General features: G+C 38.8%; 1 protein-coding gene across 2 annotated transcripts in view; it reads right to left on the bottom strand.

Annotated features, from left to right (window-relative positions):
* LOC127067478 (uncharacterized) overlaps positions 1 to 19158 on the bottom strand; it is a 64423-nt gene that overhangs the window by 31974 nt on the left and 13291 nt on the right. For both annotated transcript variants that reach the window (XM_051002443.1, XM_051002445.1), the window contains one exon: positions 3541 to 3616. In XM_051002443.1, coding sequence (XP_050858400.1) covers positions 3541 to 3616 — 76 coding nt within the window. The remainder of the gene's footprint in view (positions 1 to 3540; positions 3617 to 19158) is intronic.

Raw genomic sequence — 19158 nt, 5'->3', positions numbered from 1 at the left:
GGGAAGAACGTGCTTGTAAGAGTGCTTCGAAACATCTCGTTTCTCTTATAAGACTATTACGTGTGTGCGTGTATATTAGACAGAGAGAGAGAGAGAGAGAGAGAGAGAGAGAGAGAGAGAGAGATCTTATGGTTATGCGCGAGCCGTATGCTCTACAAGAGAAATCCTAGATAACCGACCACTAATTCGAGAGTTGCTCGTCGACGTACACGAAGACGTGCCTGCGGGTTCGGTCTCTCTTGCTCGGTTGAACGTTCGGCTCTTCAACGAAGGGTGCTTGGCTAATTTCGAAAGACGATGCAGGTAAGAGAGAGAGAGAGAGAGAGAGAATGATGGTATATCAGGGTGGTTTTGACCGACCTGTGGTTTGTCTATAAGAGAAGGCGAAGATGCCGAAAAAAATGAGGAATAAAATTAAAAGTCGTCGGTATAGCAAGTTTTTTCGACCCTTCTCGATGAAAATATGTTTTCTTGATAAAAAAAAAAAAAAAAAGAAAAAAGAGGAAAAGAAGAAAAACAAAAAGAAAAAAAAAGAACTTGCAAATGACGTACTTTCATGGAAGAGGATATTAAATTTAGTTCGAAGACGAGATAGGGATTCACCGAGAGAGAAACGTGCTTGACGACGTAGACGGGGCTGACGGGACGAGCAAAAGTAACTCCGTTAGCTACGGTCAGAGACAACGTCTGAATTCGCAAAAAGCAAATTCGTTGGATGTTATATCTCTTGATGTCTGATATATATCTATCGTGCAGATATATACGTACCCTATCTCTCTGCGTTTCTTTGAATATAGTATACCTAGGTATATAGTATATGTTGCACCCTGTCCATTCGGAGGAATGCCTTCTATACGTACGTATGTTACCCGTGGATATACAAGCGTATAGTCTATGCGTTAGTATTCGTAATATCTCGTTTGATCGTGAATATTCAAGGGTTAAGAAAATACTTCGTCCTTTCCTCGCGTCCCTTCGATAACTTTGTCTTTTTCTTTTCTATCTTTCTTTCTTTTTCCGATACTCGATGACTGACTGCTTTGCTAAAACGAATTTTGCTGACTAACGGTCTATTCTGTTTCTTCACTTCTCTCTCTCTCTCTCTCTCTCTCTCTCTCTCTCTCTCTGTCCGCGTCTTTTTGCGCCGACCGTCAATTCGTTCTACCACCTCCGGCAACGATGGAATTTCGATCGACAGATTAGAAGCGAAGCGCGCAAAGCCTCACCGCGAAGAAGTAGTCCGCAGTACGCGCAATACTCTCGAGGGATCCCGCAGTAGGAAGAAGGAAAAGGGTCGAAGGGATTTCCTTCGTTTCTTCTCTCTCTTCTCTTTCTTCTCTTCTTCCTCTTTCATCCCTTCCTTCGCCTCCTCCTTCACTTCTTCCTTCTCTTCGTCGTCTTGGGACTCTCTATATCGAGTTCGAGTGGAGCAAGAGGATAGAGTGCGGGGACTCGAGAGTTCTTTTCTCGCTTAGACTTCGTACTACCTCTCGAGGGTTGCGATAAATGAGACGAGAAGTCGAAGACCCTCTTACATTGATTCACGATGCCAAACTTTACTCTTTTGCATTTCGACGTATTTAATTCCCCGTTCGATCTCTCTTTATTTTATTTTTTATTATTTTCTTTTCTCTCTCTCTCTCTCTCTCTCTCTCTCTCTCTACATATATATATATATATCTATCTATCTATACCCATCTTTTATATCTCGCTTTTTCGATTATCGGAGAATAGAAAAGAGAGAGAGAGAATAATAATAATAATAATAACGAAGGTATTCATTTTTGAAGAATGATTAATTTTTCACCGAGTCGAAGTAGGTCTCTCTTTCTCTACTCCTAACCGTAGGATAGCACTTTGTATGTTTTTCTTTTTTCCCTTCTTTTTTTCCTCTTTTTTCCCCCACGAAAAAATGTAAAAATATCGTACGGCCGTGATTCGTATGGCCGGTCTTTCGTCGTGACTCTCCATTATATCCGTCGCACTGGACCAACGCGAAATATTACGCGTAACAAAGAGAGGAAGACGCATAAAGCAGTTCGCTAGTTTCGGCCAGCTTTCTCTCTCTCTCTCTCTCTCTCTCTCTCTCTCTCTCTCTCTCTCTCTCTCTCTTTTCTCTCATTTCACCTTTGTTCGCGTACATTAGTGATTACGATGCGACGAATTCGCGCATAAAAACGAATCGCGAAATTATTCATCAAAGAGACTTTTCGAAATCGCTCGTTGGACTGTGAATTATAGTAACAATCGATCGAAATTATTTTTATATCCGTGAAAAAGTGCAAATTAATGTAATTGAAATTTTGATTGTTGATGTTGGAAAGAAGGATCGGTCATTGGTAATATTAATAATTACCGGATAATCCGTTCTGTTATAATATTATAATTTATGCGAATAAGTTACGCTCAAAGCACCGGATTCAACGAGGTTCTCATATTATTATTCAAAGTTACTCTCGACAGAGCAATCGTTACATAACGAATTAAAAAAAATTTGTTCAACGAGAGATCGTTATTACGCCTTTGACGGGAAATCTTGTAAGAGGAGGGTAAAAATATAAGCCCCGAAGAGCGAAGATCATTTTAATTATATTTCATCTCGGCTTCGGGCGTAGACCCTGAAGCACCGAGAGACTTAATCTCAAGAAAATCGATTTGTATAAATGAATACGGTATCTAAGGTACGGCTGAGCGCTCTAGGCGATATTTAACGAGAATTAATTACTTCTACGCCGATAATTCGTTCTAATTACGTTAATAATACTCAAAAAACTAGCGTCTTACAATCTATCCCATAAAGCGCAGATATTATGATGTAAATGACGTTTAACGATATAAATTAAAGAGAAAAGGATATAAAGGAAGCGAGATTTACTCACAAATAGTTTCCAGAGGAAAACGTTTCAAAGGATTCTCTGTTGTTTGGGACATATACCCTGCCTTTGAATAGATTTTTAAAGAGGTACTACACTGGATCGATTTGCGATCGCATTTAGTCAAACGAGACAGTATATCAAAGGGACAAACGGAAAGGATTGTCTAGCGATAACATACGAAAGTCTCTTTGCGGTAAACGTGTCGTCTATCGTCGAATTACGTAACACATCCCTTCCACGTTTCTCGATGTATCACGTTCGAATCCTGTACACTCCCTTGAAGAAGAAGAAGAAGAAGAAAAAGAGAAGAAGGAAGAAAAAGAAGAAGGAAAGAAACAGAGAGAAAGAAAAAGAGACAGACAGATAGAGAGAGAGAGAGAGAGAGAGAGAACCACGTGCGAGAATCGAGCTCGATTCTCGTACATGCCACGAGAAAATAAGAATCCTGAAGCGTCGACTAGAGACGAGACTTGAGACGTTTCGAGATAAAGAAAAGGAATTCTTTTTCCACCTTCTATCTTTCTTCTTCTTCTTCTTCTTTCCTTCTTTCTTTCTCTCTCTCTCTCTTTCTCTCTCTTTCTTATTCCCTTTTTCTAAGAATTCATCCTCTCCGTCGCCCTTTGACGATTCAACGTGTAAGCTAGTAGAAAGTATACTCTCTCACCTGCACTCCAGAAGCGCGTTCTTGCCCCTCAAGGTGTACGATGGGACGTTTATACGAAGTAGCTTCAGAGCGGCGACTGTAACATAAAAAAGAGAAAGATGCCCAGGTGAGAAGAGAGAGGAAGAAAAAGGGAAAAAGAAAAGAAAAGAAAAGAAAAGAAAAGAAAAGAAAAAAAAAGAAAAGAAAAAGGAAAAAGAAAAACAGACTAACTCCATTCGTAATCTTAATTTCCTCGTGAGCTATCACCGACGTTCCATTTTTATTCCTGTCTCCTCCTCTCTCTCTCTCTCTCTCATTTTTCTCTCTCTTTTATCTCTCGAGCTTTACGATCTTAGTTAAGAAAGAGATTCAGATTACAAACGAATTAATTTTTTTCTTCCTTTTGTTTTATCTTCATCTTTTTCTTTTTACATCGAACAAGACGCTCAGTGAGATAATACGGATATTTTTTTTATATACTTCTTTACAAATACTTTTATTACTTCCGATCGATACCAACAAGAGATTAAGAATTCTTCGATCGATTCTGAATTGTCCACTCATGGAAGCGTCTTTCGATGGTCCTTTCAATTCCGAAATCGAAAAAATCCTTGACCCGGGGTCAAGCAATGACGATACAATGGCGACTTTAAAAGAGGTTCCTTCGAACACTCGACCCCATACAAGAAGCTTTCTTTTTTTCTTTTCTTTTTCTTTCTTTTCGACCTTCGTGTCTCGAGCCTTGAACACATCGGTGACAAGGGTATAAAGGTTTGGAAAATTGTACTACGGTGGTACCACGAGTATCTTAAGGAGAGTGGATCGAAAGTGGATCGTGCTAGATGTTCAAACAATGCCTCGCGAGATCTATTGTGAATGTCTTTTGTGAACATCTTCATGTTCTTCCATCTCCTTCTCTCTTCTTGACATTCCTCCTACGTAGATACTTCCTTCTCAACCGGATGTGTTTTATCGATCCCTCAAAAGAACCTTAATAATAATATATTGCGTACTACTGTACGTATATCTCATTGATAATATTTACTTACTTCGATATATGGATCTTACATACATACATATACCTATATGTGTACAAAATTAGCATTCTCAAACAAATCTTAGCAATTCTTTCTTCCAATGATTCTACTCGCAATCAATGCAAATCATACGAATTACGACGAATTGTTCCACGCTGGCTATATTACCTCCTACGATTCTATCCCTTCTCTTTTTGCTCCCCTCCATCTTTCTCTCCCTTTCTTTCTCTCTCTCTCTCTCTCTCTTTCTCTTTCTCTTCCATCCATCCATCGGATTATTCTAATCGCACGATTTGTATGCCGGTCATTTCGAAAATCTTTACTCCCGTAAAACACGATGGAAAGATGAAGAAAAGGAAATTAAAAAGAAAAGAAACAAAGAAAAAGAAGAAAAAAACAGATTGTGCGAAATTAGTTAGTTAGTGGAATAAGACGATCCAATAATACAGGTAATAATGGAGAACGTTTCTCATTAAGATATACGAGAGAGAATAATATTTTTCTTTCTTATGACAGCTAAATAAAACTCTATTGTACCGTGTATAAGATGTGTCCAGACAAACTAAAAGGGCTTCTTTAATTAAGTTCCGTGGTATTTCTCTCGTAATACAATACGAATACCTATTATAATGAAAATATTTGTACTGAAAGGAAGAAAAGGATGTAAATTTGTAAATACAGGGATGCTAAAGATTCTGCTATGAGATACACCTATACTATCGTTTCGTGTTAAGCATTTCTTATGTTGATTATGTATTGTTATAGAAAATAAATGTATTGTCTCTTTCGTACGTTTTATCTATCCTACGATAGAAAGAGAAAGAGAAAGAGAAAGAGAGAGAGAGAGAGAGAGAGAGAGAGAGAGAGATAAACTAGAAATTGTCTTTTATTTAAGGAACAAAAAGATAATCTAAACGCCATGGCAGCTTTTTCTACTCTATCTTTTTCATTAAGGTTGAAACGCACAACTATCGAATCTAGCGTTACTTTGTTATTTCCCTCGACGAAGGAATCTTCGGCTATCGAATAAGTCGATACACGAATTCAATTTTCAGCGATGCCTTTCTTTTTTCTTTCTTTTTTCTTCTTCTTTCTTCTCTTTAAAGCAGAGAACGACGAAATGTACCTTTTTCAAAGGACGCTCGGAATAAAGAACCGTTCGAGAATAAGTACGTGTGCGTTTGTGTGCGACGTGTGTTGTGTGTGTGAACACACGAAACCATTGTCACGCTTTTTCATTCTATGTTGCATAAATTATTCGAGAGGCTCGATTTCACGTTTTTCTCCATGTAAATTCCCCGAGTTCTTTTTCGTTAAATGTTTCATTTCGTTTAATTCTGTTCATTAAATAAGAAAAAAAGTTCCTTATATTTTGGATATTTTTGATCGTTTATCGTATAACGAAGGTCCGGTTAATTATTTCATTATCGATTCGTTCGAAATCATCCATCTTCTTCTTTAAATCGCAAAGAGAGATTATCTTGATTAGTTAAAGACATCGATAGAACCGTTTAATCGTTAATCACCGATACGAAATCCTCAATTTCGTGTCTGTTACAAACTGCCTAACGTCCTTGCATTAACTAAGCATTGCGATAAATTAATTCTCGAAGCAATAGAGAGTAGCAGGAAGGTGTGGCCTCGACCGCAGGCTGGCCTTGCTTCTCTAATCATCGATATTCCTCGTTCCTCACCGCAATGACCGCATCTGTTATACCCAAGGAACAATAACGGCACTTCCGGATTAGACCGAACAGCCACACCACCGATCGTCGATTCGTACATTCTCTACTGACCACTTTCGTATAACTGATCTCTAATCTTCGATCGCTCGAGATAGTCCCGAGAACGACCCTTTTGGTCTACCTTTCGAAGAGACACATGCAGAGAGACAGAAATATAGAGATAGAGATAGAAATAGATAGATAGAAAGAGAGACAGAAAGACAGAGAGAGAGAGAGAGAGAGAGAGAGAAATTCTCGATCGAGTCCTGCCAGATTCCACCCCCTTTCAAATCGTTGAATTAATTACACGTCGCCGGTTAGACTTTGAATAGTCATTCGAAGTTGGCCGATCGAGTTGGAGGACGGTCAACTTCGAAGGGCGATCTCGAATCGCGAATCGAAGCGATTCTGCTTGTCTAAGGACCGATTATGAGTGTGTTACTGTCTATATATATATATATATATATATATATATATATATATATATATATATTAGTACGTGTATGTTTGAGTTTCCGAGAGGTAACGACCATACGAAGAAACTTTTAAAATAAATTTACATAAGGAAAATGGACTATCGAACGGATAAGGAAATTCTTGTTAAAGTTATGATCTATGTTATTGTTTGAAAAGATAAGTCGATTCGATAATAATGAACGTTATATCCGATCTACTTATACCGGTGCATAAGAAATCTAAATTTAATGACAATGCTAATCATTGGAAATTGGTAATTCGTAATTCATTATGAAAAATATTAAGAGGATTTCACTTGTTCGACGTGTTTCCGAAAAGTATTAAAATTGGTTGAGTTAACGTAAGCACCACGAAAGAGCATACATTAAGCAGGATCAGCGGAGTAGTGCCTCGTAAAGCACGGCAATGTAGCGGAGAAAAAGAGATGGCTAGATAGTCAGCGAAATAGGGGAAGATAGAGAGAGAGAGAGAGAGAGAGAGAGAGAGAGAGAAGAGAGAGGAGCAAAAGTCGAAAGTTACGTAGACGAAGTAGAAAGAGAAAGAGCGAGCGAGCGAGAGAGAGAGAGAGAGAGAGAGAGAGAGAGAGAGAGAGAGCTCGTTTTAATTTTAACTTATCTAAGGACAGCATAAATTCGTGGCTAAAACACTGCAATCGTTAAAAGTTCGTGCATAGAGAGCGGTAAGGTATCTTTAATTTATACGATTTCTTGTTCCTTTTTCTTTCTAAAGAAAGTAACTATAATAACAGTACCATGTACTCGTTCGTCAAACTGAAACTGAAATTTAAATTTATTAGAAATACTTAAGCAGAGAGGACCTTGAATAAGAACCTTCGCACGATAAATAGAAAAATTAACGGGAGGTCCACAGTGCACAGGGAAAACGTTCGAGTGATATCTCGTAAATATTGGAAAACCGTTTCGATGGATCATCCAGACGACGTTTGACAAGAGTGACGGATCGTTTTGCCTCGCTCGTCGTTCTCTCTTTTCTACGCCTTTTCGATTTTTTGTCCACCCTTCGAAATGAGATAGCTATGAGGTAGAAAATAAAATTGTAAAAAAAGAAAAACATTTAAACAAAAAAAAAAAAAGATAAAAAAAGAAACGATTTACTTCGTTTCGGCGGAGCAACCAAACGGAATTTATTTATATGAAATTTCGCAAAGTGATGATAATTTTAACGAGTACATTTCGGATGTGGGTGATGCAAAGCATTATTAACATCCGATGCTTGACCCATGGGAGATATTAACTTTACGTTTGCATATGTGCGTATGTATATAGATATGTAGATACATATGACATTATCGGTGAATACGTTCAATAGCAAATATGTAAATATATATATATATTCGAAAATGTATACGCGGATCTTTTGATTTCCAAACGTAACGAAAGTGTTAGGAAGGGAAGAACGATTCAAAGGGCGAAATTTTTCTCTTTTTTAACAATTTTATCGTGGGTCCCAATCATGGTAAATGTCACGATGATAGCTCGTGAAAAACGAGAAACAACGTTCTTTTACATAGGTATATGTACACACATACACATACGCACACACAGACGCATATATATATATTGGTATATTGGAATCGTCGAGCATAACACAGAACAGAATAACGCGACGCGACAGGTTGTTTTTGCAAAGCGACCGACAAATTTTTCGAACGAATAAAAGGTCTACCGAGGAGAGGAGAGGAGAGAAGAAGAGAGAGAGAGAGAGAGAGAGAGAGGATGAAATTTATAGTCCGAATTTATCTCTCGTTTGAACAACGTTCAAAATCCACCGGTCGAAGGTGTATCGTAAACGTCGATTTTTACCCTCGGATCACGTAACTTGCCACGTTAATGGTCCTCATGAAATACTAGGACGAGAAAAGAAAAGAAAACAAACCAAACTAAAACAAAATAAAAGAAAAAAATCTTTCTTTCCAGAGAACATCCTCTTACGAATCTTTTACTTCTTCTTCTTCTTCTTCTTTTCTCTCTCTCTCTCTCTCTCTCTCTCTCTCATTAACTCCTTTTTTCTTAATTTATTAGAACGCGTATAATACCGATTCTTTAGTTTCAAACGGGTAGCCACAATCGTCGTCATTTTCGTCCTGATTCTCTCCCACTTTCACTTCTACCATCATCCTCACCAACCCCTTCGTCCTTTACTTTTCACTCGTGTCTTACAATTCTCACGAATCGCGTGTTACTCTCGTTTTACCTTTTGTCTAGATAGAACGACTTTTCTTGCGCTCGTCTACCATTTCTCCCTCTCTTCCTAGCACCCCTCTCCCCACTCTTTGCCTTTCTCGCTCTCATCTATCTCTACCTTCCTACAAGAGAAAGGAAATTTCACGCGTAATTCAGTGAAATGTCGTAATACACGTAGGAGTGCTCGACACCTTTTGTCCTAGTCTTATCCTATTCAGACGAACTCCTCCTTTCGAAACGCGATTCCCTTTTTGGAAACGGTGGCGCACTGATTTATTCATTGTTCACGGATGCATGGGACTAATTGACGCTGTAGTCGGCGCGACTCTACTCTCGTCGAGTCTTTATTAAATCCGCTTGTCGGCGAAGAAAATGGGAGTACAACGAGAGAGAAAGAGAGAGAGAGTGAGAGGGGTGGGGGAGAGAACAGAGAAAGATGGAAGTATTCGATTTACCGACTCATCCTTTGCTCGACTAGTACGTTAATTACAGAATGTTCGTCTTATGATCGTCTTGGTTAAAGAGTCTTTGAAAGAAATGCTGGAGAATGAGAAATTCGTTTGTACCCGGAATTCTGAGTCCTTTGAAATCCAAAAGGGATGAAACCTAATGGTAGCTTTTCTCAGCTGTTTACACTTTCGAAGTAAATTTAGTCGAAAATTACTCATTCTTCTTCTATCAAATTTAATCTCTCTCTCTCTCTCTCTTTCTCTCTATCTCTCTCTTACTCTTTGCTTTTACATTTCTATGATATTATAATGAAATTAGAATCGTTAATTAATCTTCGAAGAAAACTTTCGAAATAATGAAAAATGTGTCTGCGAGCGTATCGTATCATACAATGAGAAAGTTAATCAAAAAACAAGCTTCGTGAAATCCCCATAGAAATCGATCGGTCTTCGCGTTATCTTGATAACGTTGTCGATGGGGGAAAAATTGTTGCGCGAAATATGCCTTGCTGCATTTCAAGCGATGCCGTCAATCGTCAAAGGGACGCTCGATTTGCGACTTATTGATCGTGTTTTAAAGAGTAAATCGAGCGGAGGACGAACCGTAGAGCACGTCGAGAGTCGAAAAAAAAAAAACAGAAACAAAAAAGAGAAAAAAAGAAAAAAAAAAAGAAAGAGAAAGAGAGAGCAGAGGATAAAATTAATCGTTGTTGCGTGCATCGGCTACGCCGATGCTTATCGCCTGGCCGTGCGTGTCCTGGCAGCTGTAGAAATAAAACCAAAATATAATTGTTGCCCCCTCGAGCTTTGTATATGCTTCGTGTTCCGGCAAAACAATGAGAACGATCTATGGTGTATTATTAACAATGTTAGACTCGGTACTTTCTTCGAAAAGTGATTATATCTTTATATGTATCAATAAAAAGTTATAACCGTAACTCGCAGTTTTATTCCGGATTTAAAACTGAGTAATATTTCCGTGCCATTTCAAAGTGCCAATTACGCGTTGTCAATTTGATTGTTCGACGAGTAAAGAATAACAAAAAAAAAAAAATAAATAAATAAATAAATAAAAAAAAAGAAAAAAAAGAAAGAAAGAAAGAAAAAATATAATATTATTTATATATCGCTTCGAGCTAAAATCCATTGATTTCTAGCCGGTTATTTTGTACAACGTTCCCTTCGCAAATTCTATTTTCAATTTAGCTTTTTTAAACAGCTTGAAATCGACTTCGAGGATCAAGCGGATTATATTTTTATAGCGAGGAGATTTTCGAGAAATCACGTTATCGATGAGTACATGAAACTGTTTTCTCTCTCTCTCTCTCCTTTCTATCCCTCCCCCTCTCTCTCTCTCTCTCTCTACTTCTCTCTATTACGATCTCGAAATATCAATCGAGCTGAGTGTATCCGCGGAACGTTCGGTTTTGTCCGCGTCAAACGAGCGAAAGAGCTTTCAATGGGTGGGTTTACACTATCATGCAAAACTTAAAAAACTTGTTATAGACGAACGGACGTTCGGACGACCAACGTCAATCAATTTAAAGCCGCATTAACGAAACATGAGAGCATCCCTACCTATCCATTTCTACCGTTGCCAGACTTGCCAGCATGACAGCACGTATCACGGAAAGCTATTAAATCCTTGCGATATAACAATTCATTCCGTGGTCGGTTGCTCCTCCTTCAGAAAACTCCATTATTCTATCTCCGTATACGTCGGCTTTGTCCGTCTCAAATTAAACCGCGGACGTTTCGTTGTCCGATAAAAGAAGACCTTTCGTTCTGTCGCACATCGAGGTCGGTAACGGCTTCGACATTAATAACGCATCATGTCCCTTGGATACGACAACGACAACGACAACGATAACGACAACGACGACGACGACGACGACGACGACGACGACGACGACGAGGAGCTGCCGATCGAGTTGACGAGCATGAAGATATAAAAGTAACTTTTCCAAGCGACGAGCTCACTCGGGGTTGGACACGAACGATAGGTTCAGGTCCAACCAGCCAAAGAACTTTTTCTACTATTTTTCTCGATACCAGCACGAGGGAAAGACTCGAGACCTTCTTAGCTTATCGCGAGTAAAGAAAAGAGATACGATTCTCCCGGCTTTTGGGATCAAGTGTCCCAAATATTTGTGTCCCGCGCCATTCGGGACGTAAAATAGAAGGCGATACTACTACCCTTCGCTCGATATCTCTTTTATTCTTAAGTAAGGCAATAGACGATTGGTTGCTCTCGTATCTTTCGCTTTTTTTACGTCCGATTAATCGGACAAGATCGTATATTCCAATAAAAGAAGGTGAGAGAGAGAGAGAGAAGAGGACGAGACGAGTCGCTTATCTTATCCCATAACGCCTGTCCGTTCTCTTAGTAAAGAGTTTCTCCTATCTCGTCACGCCATGAACCCCTTGAAATTCGTGCCTTGTATGTGTGTACGTACTCGTGTAAGAATTAGAAGCTCCTCGAGAAGAGGTCGGAGACACGGAAAAGGGGTAATGGCCACTACTCCCTGTATTATCGCGCCTATGGATGAACCGATCACGTGACTCGGAACGTCTCACGGCATTAACGTTTCCATCGGACCCTCTTTCTTCACTTCTAACCTCGTCTATGACCTCCACCTTATCTCGATCCTATTCGTCGTCCTCGTCGCTACTATTCGTCGTTTTCGTTACTGCTAAGCGATTCACTCCGAGCGTAATTTTCACACAACGCATTACCGCGTAACTTGCGTAATTTGTTTTCCAAGAAATTGTTTATCCGCGAATTTCTAAACACGACGAATCGTTCAATCCATACAACTATAAACGTCCATAGAACGTAGTTTATAACGAGGGTATTTTGTAAAAAAAATATTTTTTTTCTTTAATCGTTTACGACTTTTCGTTTATGACATAATTTGTTAATTTATAAAAAGATTGTTAATTACTCGCTTTAAGTTTATATCGATTATTAAGAATGTTTTTTTTTTTTTTGGACGAGAAGCAGGAAAATGTTTATAACAAATTGTTTATAACAAATTGTTAATTACATGCAAACGTACGTGAACGTGTTATGGGATATCAGTTTTTAAAAATTATTTTTGGAAATTGTTTATAACAAATTGTTTATAACGAATTGTTATTAACAATAGGTGCGAGAAGATAAATAAAAAAATACTCTTCGAAATGGTCTTCGTTCGAAATCGTTACGATTTTTAATTCTGGAGATATTTCCATTCGTGTTTAGAAGGCACACTGACCTAGATAATTTCTTTGAGGAAGGTCATTGACACACTGACACAGATAAATTTCAGGAATTTACGCGAGACGTCTGGCTGACGTAAACAGTTTTTTATATTTACTACGACGCGTACTCGCGTCAGCTGTTTATTGCTATTATGAATGACGAACTTCAAGGGATTATATCTTTGAAACGAGAGGTCGTACAGAGGTGAAACAAAAATCGTTTCAAAGAGAAAAATATCTTCTTTTTAACCATCTCCTTCATTTATCGATGTAATGGAATCACTTTCCGAGTATTTTGTACAGATATAAAGAGTACGGGAGTTCTCTTATACGTAATTTGCAATTGGAAAAGAAACTTAAATGGACTTTGGATTATTTCTTTTTGTCGTTAATTAATCGCACTGATTGAAATAATCTAATTAATTTAATTACGATTCGTTTCAGATTGCACAATACGACTGCGTTAACTCGCGAAACATATTTGACTTTCTAGGTTGCAACGTCGAAACGTCGTGGCACGGTTTTCCTGCGTAAGGTCATCCGTAGTTCTGTTTTAGCTCGTTGATTTTAAATTTCGAGTTAACTTGACTGCTTAATTTTCGCCGCACAAAAGTTAAAATTTTGGAGTTAAGCCGAGTTTAAATTGTAGATCGCGTTAGTGAGACTGGTCGTTCTCGTTGAGTAGTTCTCTAACTTGTTTTAAGCAAATTTCACTCTAACGATTCTTTATTTAACGAATGAACTGATCGATTATATAGGTATAAAGAATGGCCAATTAAAAAGCTATTTGCTATTGAAAGAGTAAAAGTAAAGAACGATGAAGCCAGTACGACGTTCGTTAGTATGCATCGATAAAAGTAATTAATCGTTGTGTATATATATATATATATATATATATATATATATATATATATATATATACACACAAATACACACTTCGAATTTCGAAGCAAATGCTTCGATGTTTTTCTATAATATCAACATAACTTTTTTACTTTTCTTTGATCCGATCAAATCAGATCCATAAAGTTTAACAAAGAGAAAAGATTTCTTTTTCTCAGTTTTTATTTTTCTTATCTATTCATTTGGCCAAGATATAGGGAGACGCAGGTAAACTTTCTTCAAAGCTATATTTCTCAACCGCAACCGTCTCCATCGACCTTAACTTTCGTGGTTCCCCCTTTTCGCGTTCCCGATCAGATAAAAAGCGAAAGTCGAATTTTTAAAGCGCTGCCTCTCGAGCACCAGCTCGTTTACGTGAGTCAAACGATTATAGACTTCGTGCCAAGCGATAATTCACTTGGTAGCGATATAGACCGATACACACGTAAGTCCTGTAACATTGGACAGTGGCTGGACGTTATAAAATGGTCATCAAGGAAAGTCACCTTTGTGTTCTTTAACGTACCAGGACCTTTACGACGTTTCCGCGAACCCTCGAAATGATACGTATGTGTAACTTCTTACCACGGTGGTTATGACGATAAATTTATCCGGCCGATAAAAAGCTCGATTTTTGTCTTTACGAGCCTCGACGGAGTCCCTATATACTTCGACGAAGGTCTCCTTCCGACTTATGGCGTGACTTTATCGCCCTCTTTTTTCCTCTCCGAGAAAAGAAGAGAAAAATAGAGAGAGAAAGAGAGAAAGACGAAGTAGAAAAGTAAATGAAGAAATTCATGCAAAAAAGAAGCATGAGAGAGAGAGAGAGAGAGAGAGAGAGAGTGACGCCGGTTGTACACCCCTTCATATAATGCCATCGGTGCACATTTCACCCTCGTAAGCTCGACAACCTCCTACCAACCCAAGCTCGTTTGGCCAATCGCATAAAACCCGACTGCATGCTAGAGTCATGAGCAGAGGTGGATGCTCGAGTCTCCAGTGGAAGAAGGGTTGTCGGCACAGAAGGGCGTCGGAGGAGGATTGGAATAGGAGGAAGAGGAAGCTACGCGTCAGACAGTTTTTCGCGTGTTTTACGTCGCGATCGATTCAATGGCGCCGCAAGGGACGAACCCGTCACGGAGGTCCTACGCCGTTTGCTGAGTCAGCCAAAACACGTTGCATGAGCTATGCCGTAACGTTAATATTAATCATTATACGTGCCAGCCTCTGGCTAACTTTCCCTCCTATTTCTAATATCGTACAGTGCATTTCTCTCTCTGTAATTAATATTCGAAAGATAACCGATCAAGCTGTCCTTCAAATAGATCCTATAATGAGGTGACGATTTAACCGTGATATAACGATAGACGATGATAACTTCGTTAGGATCGAATCACCGGAGGATTTTCGAAGGCGTACTACGTGACGAAGGGCTTTCAAAGATTTTCTCTTCGGTCGGTCGATTATTAAAGCGCTTACCAACCCGATCTACAGGGAGAATACACGGAAGAGGAGAGAATTTCCGAGGGATCACGTAGATGTCCCGTGATGCGCTTCTCCCTTCCTGAAAGGGTCTCCGAGGTCCGGTGAAAGGTCAACGGGTTTCGAGGGTTGAATACCCTTACATACGAAAAATCGGATTTCTCCAAGAGAGATTCGTGCGAACAGGTTGATTTACTCCTAGTTGAAGGCTCCTTCTCACTTCTCTTTTCTTTTCCCCGTTAGATATTTATTTAGTCAGAAATTCATTTGTCACAGAATTCCACGTAGAAAAAAATATATATACATATATAAAAAAAAGAAATAAGAAAGAGAAGAAAAATAACAATTAATTCGGGAAAGCACGTAAATCCGACGATGGATGCACGCGCGTATAAATTTTTTTGAGACGTTTAGAAGCTCGCGATTAAAGACGACAAAGTCATTAGTCCTGACTACTTAATTGCACCTAGCTATCATTTATGCCACGGTACAGTTATAAATTGTAAAAGACTTTGCAGTTCTCGTAGTAACAATGAGTTATGCTAATCCTAAAACGCGTTATCTACGGTTTTGTAAACCGCCTGATGCGACGAAGCGTGTCTACGCAACTCCAACACATTTCACCTCTATAAATTCGTTGGACATTTAGATGTAGAACTTATTCGGCACGAGACTTTATGGCACCATATGTAAAAGTTTGCCACGTTTGTCACGCTCTAGAGTGACATGTTGCTGGATCGTGCGTTCTCGTGAAAGAGAAGGATGACGAGAACGAGAATGAGGACGAGAGAGAGAGAAAGACAGAAAAAACTAAACGCATTACGTGCTCAAATACTTTTTGGATATAACTAACGAGCTATGGGTTTCCCTTATCTGTCTCTCTGAAAAGAAATACCTATCACGAAGCATTACTCGTGAGTTCTTCGCGTGCTTTTTAATCTCGTATAATTAATAAACTGATTAAACGTTTTAAAGGCATTCGAAACTCGACAGAATGAATTTATTGTGTCAATAAATTAACTTGATATACTTTATAAAGCATCTTAGTTAGATCCATATATGTATATATCGTTAACAAGAAATATAAAAAAAAAGAAGAAATAACAAAAGTAAAAAAAAAAAGAACACGAGAATAGTAGAGATTGGTATTCTCGAGTAAATTGCATTCGTACGGAAACAGTGCATGTGATGCGACAAGAAGAAAAAGGATAGGGAATCCAAGTACGCCTTTGCTCTCCTAATTCGACAATTCCAAAAGATTTACTGGCTAACATCTGCACGGATATTGGACGAATTCCTGCAAAGTTTATGTTTTAGCGACGTGGGACTAAGACAAATAGAGATAGAGAGATCGAGAGAAAGTGAGGAAATTTATTCGCGCGAGAGAAAATTTCTCGAGAAAATCGCACGTTCTCGCGTACCTTTTTATCCTTCCTTCCTTCCTTCCTTCCTTCCCTTTTCTCTTTATTTTTACCTACTCTAACGCAATGTAATCTACGATAAGTCGATGTTACAAAGGGCATAGACTTTTTATTTTTTCTCGCGTTTTCTCTCGCGTCTCTCATTTTCCGAGAAAACGAGCACGCTCAACCAAGAATTCTCGTTTCGGTTGATTTCGAATGAAAGCGGGGGTAAGAGCCGCAAGAACGGCCGTAGTATGGCGATGCACAACCACTCGGCACATTTGAATGTTCAATGAGAGCTCGCCGTGGCCAACCACGTTGGTCGTGGCCTCTCGTTTACCTGAATCCCACAGAAATTCCTATTTAGATGGGGTTATCTGGACAAAGGTTACACGTGTGAGAAAGATTTCGAACGCGAGAATAAGCTTGTTGCTGTTGTTATTATTATTATTATTATTGTTATTATTATGTGAAATACAATAGGGAGATATCCGACGAGAGAATAAGAAAAACAAAAACGAAGAAAAAAATATTACTAATAAATAAAATATAAATATTGAACGAACAAATAAAAATCGGGGTACGTATACGGCTGTTAATTGTTAATTGATTCAACGAAAATACGATACCAAGATTCGTCTTTTATTCCTCGAAACGCTTATCGATAGTAGCTAGTATCGAATTCGTCTTCACGAAGATGGAGGACCTCTCGAACGATTGATTTCCATACTATGGCTCTTAGTGAAAACGAATATGCGATGATTGTGCTTGGCTGCGGCAGTAATTAACGGGGATTCGAGAGAGTCAGGAGCTAGAGAGAAAAGAGAGAGAGAGAGAGAGAGAGAGTAAAAAAGATGGAAATTTCTTCTCTCTTTTTTTTTAATACGTAGTCAGTACGCTCCCACACGATTCAGTACGTGATGACTCGCTTTGAAGCACTTAACGAAGCGCCGGCGAGACTCGTCGCTCGTTCTGACGAGGTTCGAAAAAAAAAATAGAATGAAAGGGATGAGTACAGAGAGAGAGAGAGAGAGAGAGAGAGAGAGAGAGAGAGATGGCAGCTTGTCGGACGTGAATGGATGAGTTTGAAGAGAAATTAATGCGAAACCAGGTGGACGCGCGAAGGGTTAACGATTTGACAGAAGCTGAGCGGCATAGAGTAGAATAGAGCTGAGAGAGAGAGAGACAGATATGGACCGAGACACAGAGAGAGAGAGAGAGAGAGAGAGAGAGAGAGAAAGGGGGATAGAGAGAAAAAAGAGAGGGACAGAGGAAAAGAGAGAGAAGCTGTGCGGTGGGCGCCAATCGTTTTATCACCGAATTAAGTTAAATTAAGGCTCTTCCCTAGGGAGACCGTACTCCGCGCCGTTACTCCGGCTCTTTCGTACTTTTAACTCGAAATTCAGAATTATCGCTCTTTCCTGTGCCCTCTCCCGTATTTCCGGTTACGTAAATTAAAAAAAAAGAAAAAAAAAAGAAACAAAAAAAGAAAAAGGAAAAAAAAGACATAGACGTGCATCAAGCATTGTCAAAGAGAGTAAGAAACTATTAATATCATTATTCTTTTCTAACGAAAAAAATAATAAAACTAATCGTGTAAAAGAAAGAAGAAAAGAGGAAAAAAAGAAGAAAAGAAAAAATCCAAACTTTTTACTCCATTCAAATGGAAACGATGCAACGATACGACAAATCGATTCGACGAACGACGATAATTCTATCGTCGGATCAACGTGGATTAAGAATTGACATGGCTCTTGGATCTGAACGACGACGTGCTATTTGTCTCTCTCTCTCTCTTTCTTTTTTCCCTTTTGATTCTTTTTTCGTTGTTGTTGTTTTTTTTTATTTATTTATTTCTCCTTTTTTTCTTTCTTCCTCTCGGAGAATTATTCCACCTACTACCCATTGCGAGCGCTTGGAAATTCGACTCACGTATGCGCGTGGCTCCGTTCTAACTAATTCAGGGCTTTTCTTTTTTATACTCGTACATTCGCGTTCACGTACCGAAATTCACGTCGAAAATGTACGGAGAAACGGAAACGATCGAGGAAAAGCTACGATCGCATCGAATGTCGCCTCGTAATTCGTCGCGCGTGATCGCCTCTCTCTTTCCTTCTCTCTTTCCTTCTCTCTCTCTGATAAAGATAGAATGAAAGAGAGAGAGAGAGAGAGAGAGAGAGAGAGAGGAGGGAGAAAAAAAGTTCTTCTATCTTGTGAAATCTCAGGAAAGGAATCACGTTACACGTTTATCGTCGAATGAAATCGTACGTGTTTTATCGCGTGAGTCTCACTCGAATTGGATAGTAACTTTTGCTCGAACGTATTTTTAATTTTTTTTCCCTTTTCTTTTCTTTTCTTTTCTTCTCTTTTCTTTTTCTCGAATGATATTAGATATCAATGAAATATCTGTGGAATATATTTGAATATAATCTTACGAACGGTCTCATAAATTTCATTTGACAAATATCGAAATACGAATGCGTCGTTAGCTCGATACCACGTAGAATTAGAAAGCATCGAAATTAATAACGTATTTTTCGTTCGATTCACGTTCAGGTTAAACTGTTTTTACCGCGAGATCACGTACATCGTAGAACAACTTTTTGATCCGTAACATCGGGAACGAGGGAGGTATTCGAAAGTTACATCGAAAGGACCCGCTGATCATGGCCATCGTTTCCACCAGGATTGTGACTGGATTCACGAGGCGTTCTTCGCCGAAAGGACCACGAAATCTA

This window comes from Vespula vulgaris, chromosome 11 (genome assembly GCF_905475345.1).
Source record: "Vespula vulgaris chromosome 11, iyVesVulg1.1, whole genome shotgun sequence".
NCBI classification, from domain to species: domain Eukaryota; kingdom Metazoa; phylum Arthropoda; class Insecta; order Hymenoptera; family Vespidae; genus Vespula; species Vespula vulgaris.
Note: the sequence above shows the minus strand (reverse complement) of the source record. Positions and strands in the feature narration are given on the sequence as shown.